This window comes from Herpailurus yagouaroundi, unplaced genomic scaffold (genome assembly GCF_014898765.1).
Source record: "Herpailurus yagouaroundi ecotype Mexico unplaced genomic scaffold, PumYag 162, whole genome shotgun sequence".
NCBI lineage: Eukaryota > Metazoa > Chordata > Mammalia > Carnivora > Felidae > Herpailurus > Herpailurus yagouaroundi.
The window spans coordinates 66,644,070-66,666,328 of NW_024412403.1; the positions used below are offsets into that span (position 1 = coordinate 66,644,070).

A 22,259-nucleotide genomic window follows, 5' to 3' on the forward strand; every position below is an offset into this window, starting at 1 on the left:
CTTGTGGGCCTCATCATGTCATGTTACACACCAGCTTCCGTTTTGCCTTGGACACGTTCCCTTAACATGCCCGCAGTGCTTCTAAATCTGTAGGTGCTAGGGGGTGGATGAATACCTCACACCTGAGAAATGGGTGGCCACATCATCACTTTTGGTCACTTCCTTTCACAAACTTCTCCCTGAACTCTGTGGGTGGCCACATCATCACTTTTGGTCACTTCCTTTCACAAACTTCTCCCTGAACTCTGCCATCTGATCCCTCCCTTTCCCAACTACTCTTCTAGTGCACCTGTAAAATGGCATTTGCTATCATTGCTCTCTTGAAACACTATCCAAAGGACAGGTTACTCAGTACTTTTTGGAAGACCTTACATATTAAAAATAATGCACTTTCCGGGATCTTAAGTTAAAAGGGTATCCTGCTCAATTCCAACTCCAAATAAGGCAGGAAATAAAACAGTGGTGAATCCCAAACAAATGCATTTCAATGCCATCAGGAGGCCCATCCCACAAGTGTGATCTTTAGGTCTGCATGGATTCCTTTCCTTCCCCCCAAACCCCTGGCAACTGGTGAACATATTTAACTATTTTACAGATATCAGCCAATCCCATACCACCACCATAAACAAAATAGAGAGCAGACTTTATCCAATATAAATTTGTTTTTATTGAAGCAGCAGTCACATGACTTTATATCTAGCCTTTAGATTAGGCCTGACAGAGTGAGCCAGCCCTAAAAAAATGATGTTTCTTTTTGCACTAAGAGACATAACATGTTTACATACATCATCCAGTATTGGAAATGAGCAGATTCAAACACAACATGTGTTGGTAACCTGGGAGGTACAGCCCCACTGTTTGTGGTGTTCATATATTTTACAGATACTCCCAAAGACCATTACTAATGGGATGAAAGTTAAAAGAAAATACAGCTACACCAAACCATGAACACAGTAATCAAAGACAGCAGCTTATACACATTTTAAAAATTTGTCCCTTTCAGGGACATTTCGTTCTTTTCAAAGCAGTGTCTGCAAAGCTTCCTCTACATCAAATCCAAAGGTTTCCAAGATGGAAGCTGCACCTCTTGGGGCCATACAATATAATAAGATCACTTAAAGAAGGAGAACTAGTGTTTGCATCTTGATTTTTATAACAAAGATCCATGTTTCTCTAATTGGAGGAACGGAGATGGTGATGTGACTATATACCGCAGTAGCAGAATAGGTAGGGTGAAGAAAAGAGGGTTGGGTACTGAAATAAAGACCACACACTTGTGAATTTTAATTTCATTTCCAGGCTAACCTACTTTTTATTTAATGCAAATTACAGTACCAGTTAACTATTTCCAAACCAAGTCACATAGAACGAAATGTATTTACAAGGGAATGGGGAAAGGGAAAAAAAACATTGAGCATACTTTTCACAAAAAAGTTTATATTTAAAATGAAAAAAATATCAGTCACAGAGGCATTCAAGTAGTAATAATGTTATACAGATTTTGCTTTTCCTTTATATCAAGACAGATTTGCACAAGTGTTTGCAATAGTTTGTATACAACCCACAGTCCTTTATATATATATATATATATATAATAAATTTTGTTTAGATTTGTTTTTAAGATGGAAGTGGTCACGCTAATTGGTATGTGTACAGGCCCAAGTGATCCATCGGCAACACACTTATAAATGCAAATTTTACAGGCAAGCACATTTTCATACATCTATCTGTATCTGCCTGTAGACAGATATTATAATAAGAAAAAAAAAACAAACAAAAATGAACACAAGGAAGTCTACTTTGTCAAGCTAACCCCTTATGTACTGGTTGTCATTTTGCTTTTATTGCAGAGGTACAAAACGGAGCAACAAACGTGAATATAACCCTTGTGAAAATAATCCAAACCCCAGGGATTACTTTCAAAGCCTCTCAAACGTAGACCTTAGTCTGGGACTCTATTCTGCTTTTCTCTCTTATTTTCAGTGGCTCAGGTTTCTACTAGAAAAGACAGATTTTATTGGAAAGCATGCTTACTTTATTTTTCTATATAGGGGAGAAAGTGTTCGGCTCTGTGATTAGATGATCACTAACATCAACAATAGAAATCAGATACAATTTTGGTTTAAAACAAAGAAAAAAAAAACCCCAAACTCCTGGGGATCTGGCATTGGCCAAACTTCCTTTGGAAGATTCCAAAGTTAAATCCCTTAAAAAGGAAAGGGAAAAAGAAATGAAATGCCAGTGTCTTTATATCCACAGGGATAGAGAATACAGTAGTCCTCTCAGAAACCTTTGCATTGGTGCAGACAAGATGACTGGTCAGGTAGGCTTTGTTAAAACACAAACCAAAAATATGTGTCTAAAAATTAAGAGGACTTAAAAAACTGACACAACATGTCACTGGAAAGAAGGTGCAGTCTTCTGCCTTGCTGGAATGAACACACGATGTTTCAAAAATAGCAACCTTTGGTTTGGTAAAGTTTTTTTTTTTTTTCTACTACTCAAGACATCTTATATGGAGTACTCGGAGGCAAAACAAATGATTTTAATTTTTTTCTTTCAAAAAAGGCCTTCATGATGGGCACACAGTAAGAATTAAACTCATTTTTTTAAGAACGAAATTAGAATGACATTTTACTAAACAGGGGTAGAGGTGGCAGGAGGGAGGGGATGGGCTAAAAGTTCCCTTGTTACAACGACAGCCCTCTATCAGCACGCTGGAGTTCCGTGCAGTAACTGCTAGTAATTAATTACACTGTAGCATTTTAGGCCACTGATGTATCAAAACTCAATACTATTAAGAAACTCTGATTTATAAAACCATCTCTCTCTCTCTCTATCAGGAGGGAAGCAGATAAAGAGGAGGGCATGTAAGGCTCCCGGAATCTGCTGTCTGTAAGACCCATGGTTAGGATTTGGGGAAGAGATGAGCAAACTCGAATCTATTCAGTATCTTCCAGATCTAGGGCTCGCTGGCACTACACTAAGTCCCTGGATGGACTTAAGTATGAAATGAAACTCGTCACTGGTACTGACTGAGGAGGAAACAACTGTTCAGAACCAAAACCAAGGCAGGGCTTAAATGAAATGAGATCATGAACATGGTTTCCTCTTTCCACTCCTGAGCATGGTATCACTGAAATTAACTGTGGAAGGGGCAAAGACACTGTTAGGAGCGAGCTAGTATTTCAAAGGGAAAGGGGCGGGACAGGGACACATGGATAGAAAAACCAATTAAAACTTAAAAAATGAAAAACAAAAACAAAAAACAAACACATGGAAGCGAAGGCACTCCAAACTATATAGATACACTATACATTGCTAGAGTTATTGTTACAATAATACAGGCCGGTACCTACTGTACAGAGTTAAAACTATATGGCTTTAAAAAGCTCGTCTACATTTTGTCTGATTATTAAACAGAATCACTGCCCTGAACAGTAACTTTTTGCTCATTAATAACAGTTCCTGGGTCCACATATTTACATACAAAACAATAAAACTTAAATTTAAAAACACTGAAAGAAAATATAATGTACAAGCTTGAATTTGGTGAGGAGCTTTTATTATTATTATTATTATTATTATTATTATTTACAAAAAGATATTCAGAGACCTGGATCTCACTTGTATAAAAGAGTTCTGTGATACCGCCATGATCCTTGAGAAAGAAAAATCACACACCTCAGCCCTCACACACACACACACACAATAAAATGAGAGAAAAGAATTGTACTTTTCTCTCTTCTTCTCTTACCCCAATTATGGGGGCAAAGGAGGGGGAAGTGTTTCCCAAAACAAGCACAGATTTTTATGGACTCTAGTGGGTATACCAAGTCCAGAGTAGTGTCTGTGTCCAAATGTTTGGCTGGGCAGTCTGGTGTGAAAGCAGGTTTACTTCTCTGTCAGAGACCTGCTGTTCAGCTTCTTTATAAATCTTTTCTGAAAATGGTCTATCAAAGCCATTCCCTTTAGGAATTACCCAGCCAAATACTTTGATTCAGACTTCTTTCAAATCTTAATTAGCTCTCAGAAGCCCATTAGAAAATGTAAAAGTCAATTTGTTTGATTTGGTTTGACTGAGTGTGTTTCCTTTCTCACGAACTCTGATACAACCAGAGGTTTGAGAAACCCTTTTTGTGGCCTAAGAGCTTAGCTAAACAGTGAGTGAAAACTAAGACGGCTCACAGTAGCCCTTCCGGGTACTGGTTCACTTCAGCAGGCAGTAGGACTCTCTTGGAGAGTCACACACACTTGGTTAAGAAGCAGGACAGGGAACTGGGACCTGCGTGAGGGCCGCCAAGAGACTCCACTTCCCAATCACAGGGAAGGCTCAAGACCCCGAACATGACCTCAGGTGGCAATGAGGGTGAAGGGAGGCTACACACAGTCTAGGGCTCAGCTCCTCAGCCCTGCAGTCATCAGCTAACCTTGGAAGGTGTGTAGGGAAAGAGTGGTAGAAAGGAAAGGCGGCCATCACTCAAGTGATCTTTAAATGTAAAGTACAACTGATTGTGCCTTAAAGATTCATAGGTCAAGTAATGGCCCATAAGCACCAAGGTGACTAAGGTTCATTTTCGAGTATATAAGGCCCACAAAGATGGCAACCTTAAAAGTATAAAACAAACTAGTTGTGAAAATCTATTTCCTCACTGCAAACATAATCCTTCAATCCTCTTTGCTTTCCAAGGAATATTGCTTTTTCTTCAAAAACAGAGACTGAGTCTTACACCGTTCACTGATACACAAAGAGAACAGAACAAAAACTTAACTGGGTGTGGGGGGAAACATTCTTCTTCTCATGCTTCAACCAGTTGATTTTGATACTGTGGACAAAAACAAAAATAAAAGGCAGTATTGAATCTATGTATATATAACATATATACATACACACATTTATATAATCAGCTTTCCTATAAAGTCAGCAGTACACGTGACTGTTTATACCATTTTGATGTGTAGTTCTTAAAATTCCTACCATCTAAAATCATAATGGTCTATCTGACATACATCAATAAATAAAAATTTAAAAGCATGAGGTTAAAAAAAAGCTGAAATTAAATACAGATTTCTAGATTTGGATTTAAAATTAGAACTATGTGCAGAATGTGGCAATTTCTGCAAGCTCAATTTGTAATTAAAAAATATGAAAAATAAACCAGTAGACTGTTACAGTTCACATTATTTAACTATAATGTCCTCTCAAGTGTCTCTTTCCAAGGGAAGCAACTTTGGAAACAAGTCTGGACAAATTCGTTCACAGTGCTGAGATCTGGCCCTGGCCTGAGCCCTTCCCTCCAGGTTCATCAGCTTTTGACCGCTGCAGCCAGAGTGACTGGCTCAACACCCTCTCAGCCTTCTCCTAGGCCACTAGGTTAAACTGTACTAAGATCTGCAGAGAACCTTCAGTCAGGCAAACAAAGACCTGCACTCGGAGCACGCTTGCTCCTCTGATCGCCTCCTCTTGAGTTTCTTCACCACTAGCACTGATTACGAGCAAAACAAGACCTTATCAAGTCAATTAAGAATCTTCAAACTTTATTGACCTCCCTGGGTTACATACAAATGATACACATTTCCTTTTTTGTCTGCCACACCTGCCACCAATATGCCAAAGGCAAGTCTTCAAATACCAGAGGATATGGATTAATTTTACAAGTGACATTTAAGTCCCCACTGAGTTATACCTGCTAAAGCTCCCAACCAATTTCAAGCTGTGCACTAGCCCAAAGTCTTACACTTGACTTGAAAAGAAAACAAAGTTCAAAAAAACTTCAGCACAGAACAAAGTCTTCTTCTTTGTGGAAGGGGCATGAGGCAGGAGTCCTGTTTTTAAAGTATACAACAGCAGACTTTTGATAAAAAAGATTGTCGTGGGAGAGAGATTGTGTGTTCTAGTGCTCCGCTTCCCTCCCCACAACCCCTCCCACCCCCTGGATCTCCCTCAAAGTGAGAATACAATGAAATTGGTTTGTATTTATAGATATTTTACAAGGTTAAATAAGAACAACAATAATAATAAAAAAATTGAACACTAAAATGAGCAGGTTTTTTTTCTCTTTTTAATTTTCTTTCCAAACGTGACCAGTGTTGCTGAGTGACACTCAAGTAACTGGTGGTTTTTCCTGTGCAGCTGGCCGCTGGGGCTGTTCAGGTGGAGTTGGAAGCTGATGCAGAAGCAGCGCTGTTGGTCTGTCCACGGTCTCCAGCATTAGCATCTGCAAATCAAAAGTCCCGAGAGAGCATGAGCAGTGCTGTAACAGCCCGAAGAGAAAAGCACACTGCCCGAATTGCAGACTGTGAGCCGGTGGTCTTCCAAGCTGTATCTAAAAATGTTTTAAATATGGCCAACACCATGAAATCCGAATTTCTTTCTGCTTAGAGCTAAACCCATGCCTTGGCCTGGTCCTGGTGCAGGAAAGATAGTGTCTTTGAGTTAAGTTATAGACTTAGGGGGCCAGACCCCACTTATGTCAAAACTCTTGCTACAGCTGGGATTAACAGTACATGCATGAATACTCAGTTGGGAGTCAGCTCACTTGAAAATAAATGAACATCGCACAGCTGCGAAACTTGCTAAAAATTCTGAACCGTGTTATAATGTGCCATCTGCTTAAGTGTAAAATGGGTGGAGGCAATGAATGTAATACGGGTCAGTGTTGAGGCAGAAGCACTATGCATAAATCAAGTTCAGCTGTTCACTTTCTAAGTCCCCCCCCTACCTTAAACTCCATTATTATTCCACAGCATCTATTAACATTTAAGCAGTTATTTAGTTGCATCTGGGGCAGCACTGCCTCTCAGGTAGGCAACAAGACTGCTGTTCAGTTGGCTAGTCCAGCCACGTCCCTGTGTCATCATGTATGTGACTGTTAATACACAGCTGGGCAAATTTTCTCCCTAGCACTTCATGCTAAGCCTTGAGCAAGAAGAGAAGTGGCTTGACTGGGATGGGTAACTTCTATGAGTCATGAGCCATGACTTCTATGAAGTCATACTGCCCTTGACCATACAAGCTGGTGACACTAAAAAACAAGTCCAGAAGTTTTGCCTCCCTAGAGGCTATAGCTATATCCTATGATGAGTTAAACAACTGTTATGGCTGAATGTAACATTTGGTCCTTGGATCTTTCTTGTTTGAATTTTCTTAATTAGAGGAAGAAACAAAAAAAACCCAAGAACACACAGGAACTCTTCACGTAAGGATTAGGTGTTCAGTTTATCATTCCAATGGCTACTCTATAAAAACTAAACTTCTTTTCTAAATTCCTGATTTTTCCTGCCCTCCAGCCTTCCTTCTATATATTTAACTCAGCCTTTGGGGAAGAAATGTTTATATGTCTTAATTTGGTTACGTGTAATTCATTTAATTTCCTTCAAAACACTTAATAGCTACTTCTACTCCTATTTTCATGCAAATAAGCACAAACATTACAGCACAGGGTCCATGCACAGACCATATTACATTCATTAACTCATCGGTATGGCACATAGACAGGTGGCAGGGTATATGACACAGAACCTTTCTCCAAGGGCAGGTACATGCCTTTTCCAATAATCAGTAAATAACAATGTCTAAAATGTTTTCTTCATGACTCCTGGTCTTTCTTAGATATGTCTTTCTTAGCAGGAATTTTACTCTTCAATGATCATCCAAATTCTATCATCAGGGATAACATCAATTTCTGTCTATGCACATGTTGTAAGCCTTCCTCAAGAAAAACAATCATTTTCGTAATTCAGGCACAGGCTGCTTAAAAAACAAGTCTAGAAAGAGTCTGAAAGGCCACAGAGCTATTTCAGAATTACAATGTTCTTCACAAGTCCAAACTTATTGTGGCATTTCCCGTGCTTTGGCGGACGCTCAGAAACTATGCGTGATCATCACCAAATAGCACTCCTCTCTCATTTTTTATATGTTCTGGTCTTCTTCGGGACTTAAGAGATTTACCAATCATGAGGAATTTATCTGCTTGACCATTTAACAAATATACCAGCATTGTTAGCAGCTCTGGCCATGTCAGCCATCAGCTACACTAGAGGACAACCACTAAGGCTCATCTACAAGGCCATCCAGCTCATTATGTAAATTTACTCTTTAGAAAAATCCTATTGTGTGCATGTAACCAGAACAAATTCACCTTCCGAACAATAAAATTTGAAAAGACACTTAAGCTCCTCAGATTTGTCATTTAATGATCTCATATTTCTTCTCTGAATTATCTCCAAATCACTTAGTAACTAAAATTTTAACAGCTCATTACTTTGATTACAAATATCCTTGATACCTAAAGTCACACGACTGTATTCATTCATCAAACAAAAACACCTTTGCCCACTGAAATGAATTCCACTTAAAGTCAAATTATATATGTCCTTGAGAAAAAGAACTGAGATCTGTTTTTCAGAGGCAGACAAAGTATAGGGAGGAGAAACGCAAAACAAAGAAAATATAAAGTTCTACAAACTCAATAGTAGCTCCAACAGAACACCTGGCTTAGTGACTGAACAAAACTACATTTCAGATGCTCTTCTTGGTACATACTTACTTTGTTCCTACTGTCAAACCAGAAACCTTATTTTATTAAAAAAAATTTTTTTTAACAATTTTTTTAACATTTATTATTGAGAGACAGAGATACAACATGAGCATGGGAGGGGCAGAGAGAGGAGGAGACACAGAGTCTGAAGCCCGCTCTAGGCTCTGAGCTGTCAGCAGAGCCCGACACGGGGCTCGAACTCAACAAACTGTGAGATCATGACCTGAGCCGAAGTCGGACGCTTAACCGACTGAGCCACCCAGGCGCCCCTTATTTTATTTTATATAATTGAATATGGGCCTTTTATAATAAAAACGTTTATTAATTACAAATTGTCACTGGATTTGGATGTTTACTGTAATTTCTATAACGTTTTTCTCAAACATTTAAACAGTGACTGTTTAAAAGCAGCAAAATTCATTTTGCTCATTTCTCTTGCATTCCCTTCCCTTTAACATTCATACTGGTAAAACTGATGCTACATGGCATTATGGTTTAAAGGATAGGCTAACGTCTTTTGATTATAAAGCATCCAACTCAACTATGAATAACCACAGACTGACTATACAGTCTCTTGTTTTTAGTCTTGAGATGCTATTTTGAAATTCACAATGACACATCTTTCTTAAATCTAATCTAATTCCACAAACATGGACTAAGAGACCCAGCAGTACAACTTAACAGCTGTGTGATCCTGTAACAGGTTATTTAACCTATGTCTTAATTTCCTCATCTGTAAAATGGAGATAAGATCACTTGCCTATGAAATAAGACCCATAAGGTGCTTTAGCACAGCACCTGGGTTATAGTAATTGTTCAATCAATGGAAAGGTAAAAGAGACATCTAAAAATACATAAATTTATAGTTTAGTGTGACTGCAATAACCACCATCACCACCATAATAAAGGGGTAGCAACTGTTAACATCTGAGTGCTTACCAATGTGCCAGACATCATACTAAGTACACTGCAGCATGTCATTTAGCCCACAGAACAACCCCAAGAAATAGGTATAATTATTGCTCCCATTTTGCAAAGGGGAAAATAGAGGCACAAAGAAATTAAGTAATGTGCCCAAGGTTGCAGAGCTGACAAGTGGGAGAACTGAGTTGAGTACAGAGGGATTAGAGAAGAGAATGATGGCCTTTATGGGCAGTACAGGGGACAGAAGAAAGGATTTCCTGGCAAAGGGAGAAAAGAGCTTAAGGGGACTTTCATTCAGACCCAACTCCTATGTAATTGATTTACTACGATTTCTAAAAGCCTATTTCTATTATCTAAAAGGGTTACTCATTAAAACAGATCTGTGAATTTATGATATGAATTAAAAATACAGTTATTTTATTTCCTAATTCTCAATCTATATGGGGTATACAGAGATACAAGTGTTTTGGAAACAACTATAGAGGTGATATTTCACTGACATCTAAGCTTCTTAGAAACCAGTGCCTATTACCATCCTTCTAATGCTACTTCAGAACCAACCAACCAACTAACCAACCAACCAACAAAGGACAGATTTCAGGGAGAATGGAGAGAATAATCAGCTTTGAGGAATGAAGGTATAAGATCATTCTTACACACTGTGGTAGCCGCTTTCCAAGATGGCCCCAATGAGTCATGCCTCTTGGATGTCGATACCCTAAGGTAGTCCTTTCTCCCAGGAATAGGGCTGACCTATGTAACCAATAGGATACTGCAGAGGCAATGAATGGTGTGTGATTTCCAAGGTCAGGACATAAAAGACACTCTGGTTTCCACCTTGTCCTCCGTTCTCCTTCTTGGATCACTTGGTTCAAGGGAAACCAGCTGCCACAATGTGACACTTTAGCAGCCCTATGGAAGGTACACATGGTAAGGGGACATGCAGCCAGGATGGATTCACCAAGCATATAAATGAGCCATCCTAAAAGCAGATCTTCCAGCCCCAGGTAAGCCTTCCAATATCTGGAGCCCTGGCTGACATCAACCTCATAAAAGACTCTGACCTAGAATCATCCAGCTAGGCAGCTTCTCAATTCCTGACCCATATAAACCATGTGAGATAATAAATGTTTATTCTTGTTTTAAGCTGCTAAATTTTGGAGTATCTTAATCTGTAGCAACAGAAAAATAACACATACACATAGGTCAAATAAGTTAAATGCCAGGCAGAATTTACACTCACAAGCCCATGAGAGCATCCCTGACCAACTCCCTTTATAAGATTAAGTATGCTCCCAATAAAACATAAAAAAGGCAAGGAAAATGGTATCAGATGATCAATTGTTTTTTCCCCTAATTCTAAGAAGATTCTATGGTTCTGTAGCTTTTGTGCTGGATAGCGCAAAGGGAATTTGTGTACGTATTTACTGAAACCAACTTTATTCTGTGTGGCTTCAGAGACAAAAATGACAAGTAGGGCAACCTCATAGTGAAGCCAAGAGTGAAGCCCTAAGGTATCTGGTTCTCAATAAAATTCATGAGGGTGCAACTTTTGTCCCACAGAATTTTTAAGCTTATTTATTTATTTTGAGTGAGAGAGACAGGGAGAAAGAGCAAGAGCATGTGCAAGAGTGAGCAAGGGAGGGGCAGAGAGAGAGAGAATCCTAAACAGGCTCCGTGCTGACAGTGGGGCTTGATCCCACGAACCATGAGATCATGACCTGAGCCGAAATCGAGTTGGCTTAACTGACTGAGCCGCCCAGGCGCCCCAAGCTCTAGAGAAAATTTTGATGTACAAAATTCCATATATAATACACATACATTTTTCTCGGAGAGGAACCATAGCTTCTCCCCTACCTCTCAGCCTTTCAGAGAACTGTCAGAGTGGCAAGATAACTGAGTCATGGATTCACTGAGCAGCTGTCTCAATACTGAGGAAACTGTCCCACCTAGTTGCTCAGGTCATAAACCACAAGTGATCACGAGGATTCTTTCCCTTCCCTATCCCCATACATCTAATGCATCAGCAAGTACTGTCTATTCTCCCTCCCAATGTGTTTAATCAAATGTACAAATGGCAAGGGGAAGGAGAGCGAATGGAAAGTCCCATCTTTATAAACTGTTGCCAAAGTGTTTAAATGAAAAGAGAGTTAGCAAACAAGGAAACAAGCTGGGAGGGAAGGACAGAAAACATAGGAGGCTGGGTGTTCCAAAGGCCGTGCCACCATGAATCAGCATTCTGCAACTATGGGTTTATAAAAGATAAAGCCTTCTAAGTAATATAAGTGCTCACTGGCCCCGCAGCAACAATGGAAATGTTCTATCTACACTCTCGTATAGGGTGGCTGCTAAGCTACATATAGTTACTTAATTTTAACTGAAATTAAATAAAAATAAAAGCTTAGTTCCCTATTTATCCTAAACATGTTTCAAGTTCTTAAAAGCTATAAAAAATCATTAAATTTTTAGTATTTTTATCATTGACAGATTAGTGAAAGAGCATATTTCAAATATATCAAATCCTTTTTCTATTTTACATGTACTTTATAAATGTATTTGGCTAGCTTTAAGTACACTTTTATTTCCTTATTTCTTTTATTATACTCTCCCAAGTCCATTTTATGTTGCTATTTGCCACTATTGTCTTTCTATTAACAGTTAGAAATGTCTCACAACAGGTCAACTCCTCTAAAAGATAAAATTTTGGCAGCCTGGGATATGTTACTTATACTGTGTAGCTAACTCAGGAAGTTCCTATTCAAATTGTTCCAAGTGGAAATATCTTTATTAAAAAATCATATTTTAGATATTAGAGTTATTAACTGACACAGGAATAAGACCATTATTTACAGAGAATCAAATGGATACCCTAAACTGGTATTTAAATTGAAATCATAACCTACATCAATGAAATGAAAGTGTCATCTGTAAGGAAAAGGACTCAATTTTCATTTTTCTCTTTATAATGTCTACTATGAGTTTTTGACAGTTTTGGGTGTATAATAATGAGGGAGAGGGAGGGGGGAACCCCTCTTCAGCAAAGCATCATTACCTCTTTTTTCATATTTTTCTGAGGAAAAGATGTGCCACAAGTAGTTTCAGTCATTTCAAAAATAGAACTGCAATTCAGATGCTAGTGAGCCAAACTAGTCCACTAGCAAAGTTGGAGGGCTTGTCAATAAGACTGTTTATATTTTATCTGCCAGCACCAGAGAGGTGTTCTGGGCTCAGGCATAGAGGACACTGAAGAAACGTGGTCATTCAGGGTAGGGAACTGAAGTCATGGGGACACAGAAAACACTTTCACCTAATTTAGGAATAAAGAATATGCTTATATGAATATAAGCAGGTGACTTCAGGCAAGAAGCTAAGGAATATTTGAAGAACATCTAAAAGAATATTTGATAGGATGTTCATCAACTTAACTTTTGGAGGGGGGGAAAAACCCAGGTACAATTTTTGACTCAACGGGAGAAAACAGGTTTTGAATAAAAGGAAACAATTTCTGGGGTACCTAGGTGGCTCAGTTGGTTGAGCCCCCCCGACTCTTGATTTCAGCTCAGGTCACGATCCCAGGGTTGTGGGACTGGGCCCCATGTTGGGCTCTGTGCTGAGAGTGGAGCCTGCTTAAGATTCTTTCTCACCCTCTGCCCCTCTCCCTCACTCGTGCACTCACTCACTCTCTCTCTCAAAAAAAAAAAAAAAAAAAATTCCTGAAAATAATACTTAGTGCTGCTCTGATGAAAATAATAACTAAGCTGGTTTGACTTTAGGTATCTATATAAAAAACTTGCCAAGTGAACTTGAAACCTTAACACAGGATAGGTACATCCTCATTGGTGTCAGTCATTGTGTCAAACTGACACATGTGGATGGATGTATTTCAAACACAGAGCCAACAGGAGGAAATGAGTATAGCACTGTACCTAAAAAAGACACCCACATTCTTGGGCTACCAAGTTAATAATACCTAAAAATACATGTCCACACATGCACACAGCACCTTCTCCACCCCCACTCTGGGCTGGCTAATGTTAAGGTAATGGAGAAATGGAAAAATATATCCACTGCCAGTGGGCAGTGTAAACTGGGACATACTTTCTGGAAGGCAATTTGCTATGTATCAAAAACTTAAAAATCTTTATCTTTTGACTTGGCAATTATACTTTTAAAGACTGAGATATAACACAAATGTCCAAGTAATTAAGTTAAATAAATTATGGTATAGGCTTAGGATGTATAGTCCTAACCCCCTACCCCCTGAATACCATAGCCCATTAAAAAAAAAAAAAAAAGCACGTCTCACTGCCCATTCATATATAGACTAATATGTAAAATGTTACCTTTCATTAATCTTAGGATGGAGAATATGGGAGGCTTCTCTTTTCTACAATAACTATATATTATGTTTTTAATAGAGAAAATTCCCCATTTTAAAAAGTTATATACTATTAGAAATTCCATATATATTTGGGTTAAGATAAAAAGACAACAGAAAGGACATGGTTAGGAAATAGAACACCTGAGGGCATACCCTCCAGATTCTACCATCAGACAAGATATGGATTCAGCTTTCCCAGAACACACAGTACAGTGGCAAAGAGACAAAGGATAATAGTACCTGGGGAGGGGATGAAAGGATGGTAAATCATTTTGGAAAGTATTTGATATATGGACTTAATTTGTATAATATTTTAACTCTCAAAATCAGTGAAAACAGACAATGGGAGAAATTATTCTGGGTGTAATTCTGCCCAGCTAGAAAGAACTGACTGGCGATGTAGGTGACAGGAATTCTGGAGTAAAAATAACTGTAGTAGCAAGTAAAGGGAACCACTGGCCCTGGCTAACTCTGAGCCATGACTTTAGTCAATGGATTTCAAAAAGTTCAGGGGCGCCTGGGTGGCGCAGTCGGTTAAGCGTCCGACTTCAGCCAGGTCACGATCTCGCGGTCCGTGAGTTCGAGCCCCGCGTCAGGCTCTGGGCTGATGGCTCGGAGCCTGGAGCCTGTTTCCGATTCTGTGTCTCCCTCTCTCTCTGCCCCTCCCCCGTTCATGCTCTGTCTCTCTCTGTCCCAAAAACAAATAAACGTTGAAAAAAAAAATTAAAAAAAAAAAAGTTCAGGAAACAATAGGTATGATTTTATGGCTATAGTCTTCAAAAGGGGCTCAAAACCGACAAGAAACAGAACATCAGAAAAAACAAAACTCTGACCAAGCAATTGCAAATAATCTCAATGCAAAGTAAAGGGAGAAGAACCAAAGAAACCAACTGAAAGGGTTTTCTCTGATAAAGTCATAATTTTAAATATAGATAACTTTAAGAGGGGCACATATCCAAGGAAGAACAGAAAATAACAATATGAACCTGTAAGAACAGGCCAGTTTCGGTTTAAATAAGGTAACAGCATAAGGTTTTCAAAATAAGGTCAAGAAAAGTTAAACCCTCTGACCAGGTAAAAAGACAGAGAAGACAGACCTTGTCCAACTCCTATCATGATTCCCTTTTCTGTTAGAAGGGTTTTCAACCTGGAAAGGATATAACAAAAATCCTAATAAACAAAATGCAGCCCAAGGAAGGTGAGGGCAATCTATACATTTTAAATGTCTTTAAACCCAGAATCAAAAGTCCAAGAAATAAACTCTTAAATGGATTACAGAAACCCACAGTGGACAAATAGTAGACACTAGAAATTTTCCTAAGTCTTAAAAAAAAAAAAGTTTAATTTCCATTGATAAGTTACCTTTTTGATGGAAAACATTTCTTGAAAAATTTCCTGATAACAATAAAGCATTTTATAAATTTTTCATAACATTATTATACACATAAGCATTGTAAAGTTGGTCTATAGCTAAGCAAACAAGAGGGGTAAACAATCACTCAAGAGGCCACCAGAAAAATAATTTCTAATAAGCCTTGCCTAATACTATTTAACTTATTTTATCAGTAACTTGGGTAAAGGCAAAAAAATCTCTAAGTAGACCCTGCCTTGCTTGTACTGTTGGACATAATTTATTAGTTGCTTAAAAGGAGGCCAAAAATTGTTATGTTTATGAAACGTGTACATGATATATAATTGTACAGAAAACCTAACTCCTTGACACAGAACATATTCAGGATCAGAATCTGAAATCCTCATTAATATGGAGGGTAGTTGGTCATCATAAAATTTGAAGGACTTTTGGGTGTAAGGATTGGGCTGGTTCTATATAATTCCAGAGGAGAACACAGAATGGAAGAAAGTATAGGGGACAAATTTCAGGTTGAAAAAAGGATAAACTTTCTAACAGAAATACAGACAGAATATGCTCATTCTTGCAGTAATGAGCTTCCAGTTACTGAATATACAGAAGCATGGGATAGATGGCTAGTTCTCACCAGTCAGTAAGGTGAACTGAAATCAGTGGTTTTTATTTATTTATTTTTGAATGTCAATTAGTATTTTATTTTGTTTTGTTTTTATCAATTACTATTTTTTTTTTCAATATATGAAGTTTATTGTCAAATTGGTTTCCATACAACACCCAGTGCTTATCCCAAAAGGTGCCCTCCTCAATACCCATCACCCACCCTCCCCTCCCTCCCACCCCCCATCAACCCTCAGTTTGTCAGTCCATAGACAAACATTAATTTTGGCACTTGCCAACATGGTACATAAGATTTGATGAATATTTCTACAAATGTCTATAAGCTCATAATTATTTATAATTACATAAAGATGGAGATTCCATAATATATCAAAACAATTTCCTCCTGTTGACCATTCAGATCAGACTGGCTCTCCTTGTTATTATATAATTATTCCTATTTGTATCTCTGTACACGGTAGCTTTTTGTCTTCTATTAAAAGTATCCTGAAGTTAAGATCTCCAAAGTGGGGTTAGTGAACTAAAAAGTATGAACTCTGGTGGTTCTTGTTATATACAGTAATGCCTTCCAACAGGTCTTAAATCAATTTACCTGCAGTCATCACCTGGACTCTGAATACAACACTAGTTTAGGCACTTTTATACTTTACATCTTCTCACAAGTCTATGTAATGAGTATTTACTATTCCTGTTTTTTATGGATAAGGAAACTGAAGCCAAGAGAGACAATAAGAGCATGTATATTTTAAGGTCTTATTAAAGAATATAACCCACATTGCCAAATTCTTATTTAAAATATAATCATACATACATATTTATTTAAATATAGACAGCTGTTAATGTTGCATAGTCAATTCCTTCATCTAGATCAGCATTTCCTGAGACACGTTTGGTAACATACTTTAGTTCTCACTACTACCCCAAAAGAAAATGGTTTCCCCCTGACTATACTGTGGGGTTATGCTGTTGGCTTACACCATGGGGCGCTTAAAAAGGTATCCTTAAGAAAACTCATTATTGCATTTATTATTGGAATGCTGAAGGGAACTTCATTTAATGTATCTCTTATAGTACCAAATCTGAGGCCCCAAGGGAGAAATAAATACTCAAACAGCAGGGCCAGAAACATTTTGCTTCTCCTAAGCCATCAGTGTGCTTATTTAATGAACAATGGGAAATTTTAACAGGTAGCATTTCTTTATTTACTTTAGCCACTAGGAGGAAGCTCAAGGCAGTATCTGAAATCCTCTTTGGTAAATATTAAGATACTCAAGTATCTTCTCCCTGTATTAAATTCCTCATACTCTATTTTACTTCAACTTTGAAGTAAACTCTTAGGACAAGAGTCCAATGTCATTTCCATATTTATACTGAAAGCTGATTTCAACTGCTTTAAGAATACACACACACACACACACACACACACACACACACACACACACACAGTAAAACCTTGGATTGCGAGTTCTTCAAGTGTTCTGCAAGATGGGCAAACATTTCTAATATATTTTAACCTAATAAACGAGTGATGTCTTGTAATAAGTGTAGTACCTGATGGAGAATGTCATATGACCACAACTCAGCCAATGGTTCTTGAAATCCAATTTGATACACAAGTGCTTTGGATTACAAACATGTTTTCAAAACAAATTATCGCAAACCAAGGTTTTACTGTATTTTTTTGGCAGCGGGTGTGTGTGTGGGGGAATCTGCTGTAACTTGTTATCAGTGCAACATAAAGATCAGGTTATACTATGCTTCAACCAGGCAGATAATATGCCCCAAACCTTACTTTAATTTGTCTAGTATCTCATACTAAGGAAGTCATTTAAAATTACCCAAAACTTACCAATCATAATTCTCATTTGTATTCATAATCCAAAGCAATTCTAACAAAACTCCTGGAAACTAGCTCAACAAGTAACTGCATTAATTCAGGGTTAGGGGCTGTTTCATGTTTTGAACAATCAACCTACTCTACTCAGGCCAGGGATTTATTAAGTTTATTAATAGCTCATCTAAGCAATTCTATCTTGCTTTTAAATAAATTGGTCATAGTTTAAAAACATTTATATTTAAAAAATTTAAAGCACAATTCAGCATATATTTGATTTTTACAATATTACTCTAGGAGAGTACTGCCACTCATTTTACGGGTTGAGAAAACTAATAAGACATTACTAAAACTAATGAAGTTCATAGGACTTTCTCAAAGTAGCATGTGCTGATGGAACTAGAACTAGAAAAGAAACCTTTCTAGACTTTTTCTGGAATGAAGGTAGGACATGGACTAGAGTGAAATGTTTCTCATCTTTATTAGCAATGTTCTAAAAAAACTTTGCAGAGGAACAAACAACTGTGTGTCAGAAAACAAGAGATGAATTATGACCTTTCTGCTGAATGCTAAGAACTAATAAGGAAATATTTTATCTCTCACAGCATCAATGCCCTTAGGCACAAATGGGTCTGATCAAACTCAATTCAATGTAACAGATGATTTAAACTTCATTTTAAACAGCATCTAGCCATTCTTCGGAGAACCTTTAAATTCATTAGAGAATTGGGAGATTTTCAGAATATCTGCAGTTCTCACAAAATCAGGCCCCATTAGCTGGCTAAGGAGACTAGCAGTATACCCGAGCTCTAACCTAGGAGACCATGAGGGCATTTTTTTTTTTTTTTCACTGATGAGATCTAGTCACTTTTGATCTAAATCTTAGTTAAGTGTATTTACACTACAGTTTTAGCCCTTTCAAAATATTAAATTATACCAATCTATATTTATGCTTCTTGAAAATTTGCCTCTCTAGTATATATAGTTTACATTCAGGGTGATGGAACTAAAGTAAATTACCTTCATTATTATTACATTTGTACAGATTGTTTCCTGGTACAGGTATCTCATCTGACCTATATTAATCAAGAAATTATTTGAAAAGAATGATTTTTAATATAACAACTAAGATGACAGAATTTAACATTAAGATATTTACAATTTATATCTAAAGTATTTATGGTATTTAAAGTATTTCCATGCTTTTTGGAAATAAAGCAACATTTTATTCACATTTATTCATTTGGCTGTGCTATGTTTTTAATACCTGGATGGTATTATATGTTCACATGTATCAAATGAAATAAGATGGAAGTAATCATGTCTTTAAAAAAAAACAGAGTATTTTTTTTTGCATTTAATAACTTGTTTTATTTTTTATTTTTTTAAATTTACATCCAAATTAGTTAGCATATAGTGCAACAATGATTTCAGGAGTAGATTCCTTAATGCCCACTACCCATTTAGCCCATCCCTCCTCCAACAGCCCCTCCAGTAACACTCTGTTTTCCATATTTATGAGTCTCTTCTGTTTTGTCCCCCTCCCTGTTTTTATATTATTTTTGTTTCCCTTCCCTTATGTTCATCAAAACAGAATATGTTTTTATGGAAGAGACTTATGTTCTCACCTGAGGCTGCTGTGGCATTTGTAGGGGTTGAAGCAGCTGCTTGAATCCGAGCATGAGGAGGAATAAGAATGGTAGCTAGAGGTGGATTACTTGACAGTTCTAAAGAGAAGTAAGATACATGTTAGAACCCATTCTGAACTCTGTATATGAAACTACTTTTATTGTTAACAATAAGCATAAAATACTGCATTAAAACACTGGCTTAACAGAAAAAAAGACATGATAAACCTACATCTAAAACTAAATCAATGAGCTAAAAATCAATTTATAGACAAAGTCCACAGAAATGTTGTACACATAACTAAGGCACTATCTGCTAAAATTAGAATATGTCTGAGAAGTAAAGATAGCTTAGGGAACTGTACTGGCTGATGGTTTGAGAATAAGCATATCACTAAGATATATTTCCATCTTTCATTAACTTAAATATACTAGGTTTTCCCATACGGCTCTGACAGTATTTGACTACAGGAATTGAGAGTGATGATGTCATAGAAAAGAGACTAGGACTATTGTTTGCGTATGCATGCATGGACCAAACTACCCGACTGTTAAAAGTTTCATTGCTTTTATTAAAAATAATTTTTTTAAGTTTATTTATTTTGAGAGAGACAGAAATAGTGCAAGCAGGGGAGGGGCAGAGAGAGAGATGGAGAGAGAGAGAGAATCCCAAACAGGCTCCATGCTGCCAGCGCAGAGCCTGACCTGGGGCTCAAACTCATGAAACCATGAAATCATGCCCTGAGCCGAAACCAAGAGTCAGACGCTTAACCGACTGAGTCACCCAGTTACCCCAAAAATCAGAATGGTTTTATTCCACTCTATTTTCCTTTTTAACTCAGTAAGATCATTACTTTGATTCTAAGTTTGAAATAGGCTTTTTACCTTCATGTAGAAGTTTTTGTCGACTGTAAACAGAGTGGCTTTCTTTAAAGAATCAAGTTCTATATATAAGCCTTAAGAAGCAATTTAAGATGACAGTGGATCTAATGATGCACACATATAGCAAGAAGTGGTAGTGAGCTCTTACATGTAAGTATCTGGTATTAGCTTTGGTAACGTGACTGTTTTCCTGGTCTGCTCGGGATAACTCTGGTTTATTTTTGTTATCCCAGCATTTATCTAGTGACTTGATTTTTATGCTCGTAAGTGTTGCAATTTGAAGGGATAATTACACAACCATACTAGTTACAGGAAGACATTCTTTGAGCTACTGCATACATTTTGACAATTTACAGATATGGCATGGAATAAAAAAAAGTTAAACAGTATAATCTTAAAGTAAATTCACATAACAAAATTAACCATTTTAAAGTGTACGGTTTAGCGGCATCTAGTGCATTCACAATGTTGTACAACCATCATCTCTATCTAGTTTCAAAACACTGTCATCACTCAAAGGGAAACCTTTAGCACTCACTCCCCATTCGTCCCTCCCCCCAGCCCCGAGCAAGGGAAATAGTGTTTTAATATAGTAGCTTAAAAACATTTTCTGTTGCAAAGCCCCTGTTAATATGGACTTACTCAAATTGGTACCTAAATATCTAAATTTTATACTAAATGATTGACCAGATTCTGGTAAAAATAAACAAACAAAAAACCCTCAACAAACCTATCCCAAGATTTATGAAAAATGAATGGGAACAAAAGCCTAAAACTGAGTGAAGACTATTTATTAATTTTTCCCCTTAAATGAGAAGATGTAAGGCAGCTTCCCTGGATAGAAGTATTTCTCATGTCTTCCCTGGAAGCCAGTTAGAAAACCATTGCCTTAATGATCAAGTTTGAAGAGATGCTGTTTTCTCATAATCAGCTTTTAGCTGTTTTGGTTCTCACAGAGGAAAAGGACGATCCTAAGTTGTTTTATTTCTAGTTAATCCAATTTTAACCCACAATCTTGTATCTATGAAAACAAGAGAATCCTAATTACCATGGCTGATGACTCTATGGTTCTAGTAATAAAAATTAATGCAGGGTGTGGTAACTACTTTTGATTAACCTAAAAGATTTACCATCTCAATTACAATTAAAATCTGCTAAAATAGAAAGGCTTCTTAAAATTCATCCATCCATCCTCCCATGTGTCTATCAATACTGAGCATAAAACTGTGTTAAGTCAGAGAAAAAGATAACCATCTTTGATTAAAAGAAATTGAAAATGGAAGGTCAACTGCACAAATAAGCCAGCAAGAAAGGCATTCAACCTATTCAGGATAGGGGCACTTTTAAATTAAAAAGATCTCTATGAGGGACACCTGGGTGGCTCAGTCGGTTAAACGTCCGACTCCGGCTCAGGTCACGATCTCACGTCACAGTTTGGGAGTTCGAGCCCTGCATTGGGCTCTGTGCTGACAGCTCAGAGCTGGAGCCTGCTTCAGATTCTGTGTCTCCCTCTCTCTCTCTCTCTCCCCCTCCCCTGCTCATGCTCTCTCAGAAATAAATAAAAATTAAAAACAAAAAAAATGATCTCTATGACTAAGTGCCCAACATCTACAAGAAAATCTAAAAATGGAAAAGATGACCAGAGATTTTAAGGCATTTTGACAAAGCCACTTTTAATATTATCTTTAAAATGAACTGAATATCAGCAGTCTGTGGTCACTGTACTTACTGTCCATGCTGCCCACTTTCTCCCATTCATTTACTCTCTTATCAGATCACCTTTCTATGTATCTGTATATCCAGTTGAAGGGTCATGGTGGTTTTAGGTCACAAACACACACACACACACACACACACACACACACACACACACACAGGGCTTGAAAAAAGCAACCTCTTTTTCCTTAGGTAGTAGACAGCCATTTGGGTCTAGGGTAGGGAGAGAGGGGTAACTAATGAAAAGAAAGGAGAAAAGTGAAGAAAATAAGGAAACAAGAAAAAGAGAAGCTGTGGGATCCTGGAGGTTTTGCCATATCCAAAGACAGAGGGGAGAGTAAGTAAATTCCACAAAACAACTACAAAG

At 37.5% G+C, this 22,259-nt stretch overlaps 1 protein-coding gene across 3 annotated transcripts in view; it reads right to left on the reverse strand.

Moving 5' to 3' along the window:
* Positions 1-647: 647 nt before the first annotated feature.
* GSK3B (glycogen synthase kinase 3 beta) overlaps positions 648-22,259 on the reverse strand; it is a 198,862-nt gene continuing 177,250 nt past the window's right edge. For 2 of the 3 annotated variants that reach the window (XM_040484607.1, XM_040484608.1), the window contains 2 exons: positions 19,295-19,393; positions 648-6,218 (listed from right to left, as the gene is read on the reverse strand). In XM_040484607.1, the coding sequence (XP_040340541.1) occupies positions 6,151-6,218; positions 19,295-19,393 (167 nt within the window). In that variant the 3' untranslated portion in view covers positions 648-6,150. Of the gene's footprint in view, positions 6,219-14,942; positions 14,993-19,294; positions 19,394-22,259 lie in introns of all 3 variants that reach the window. The other variant, XM_040484609.1, reaches the window with a different exon arrangement.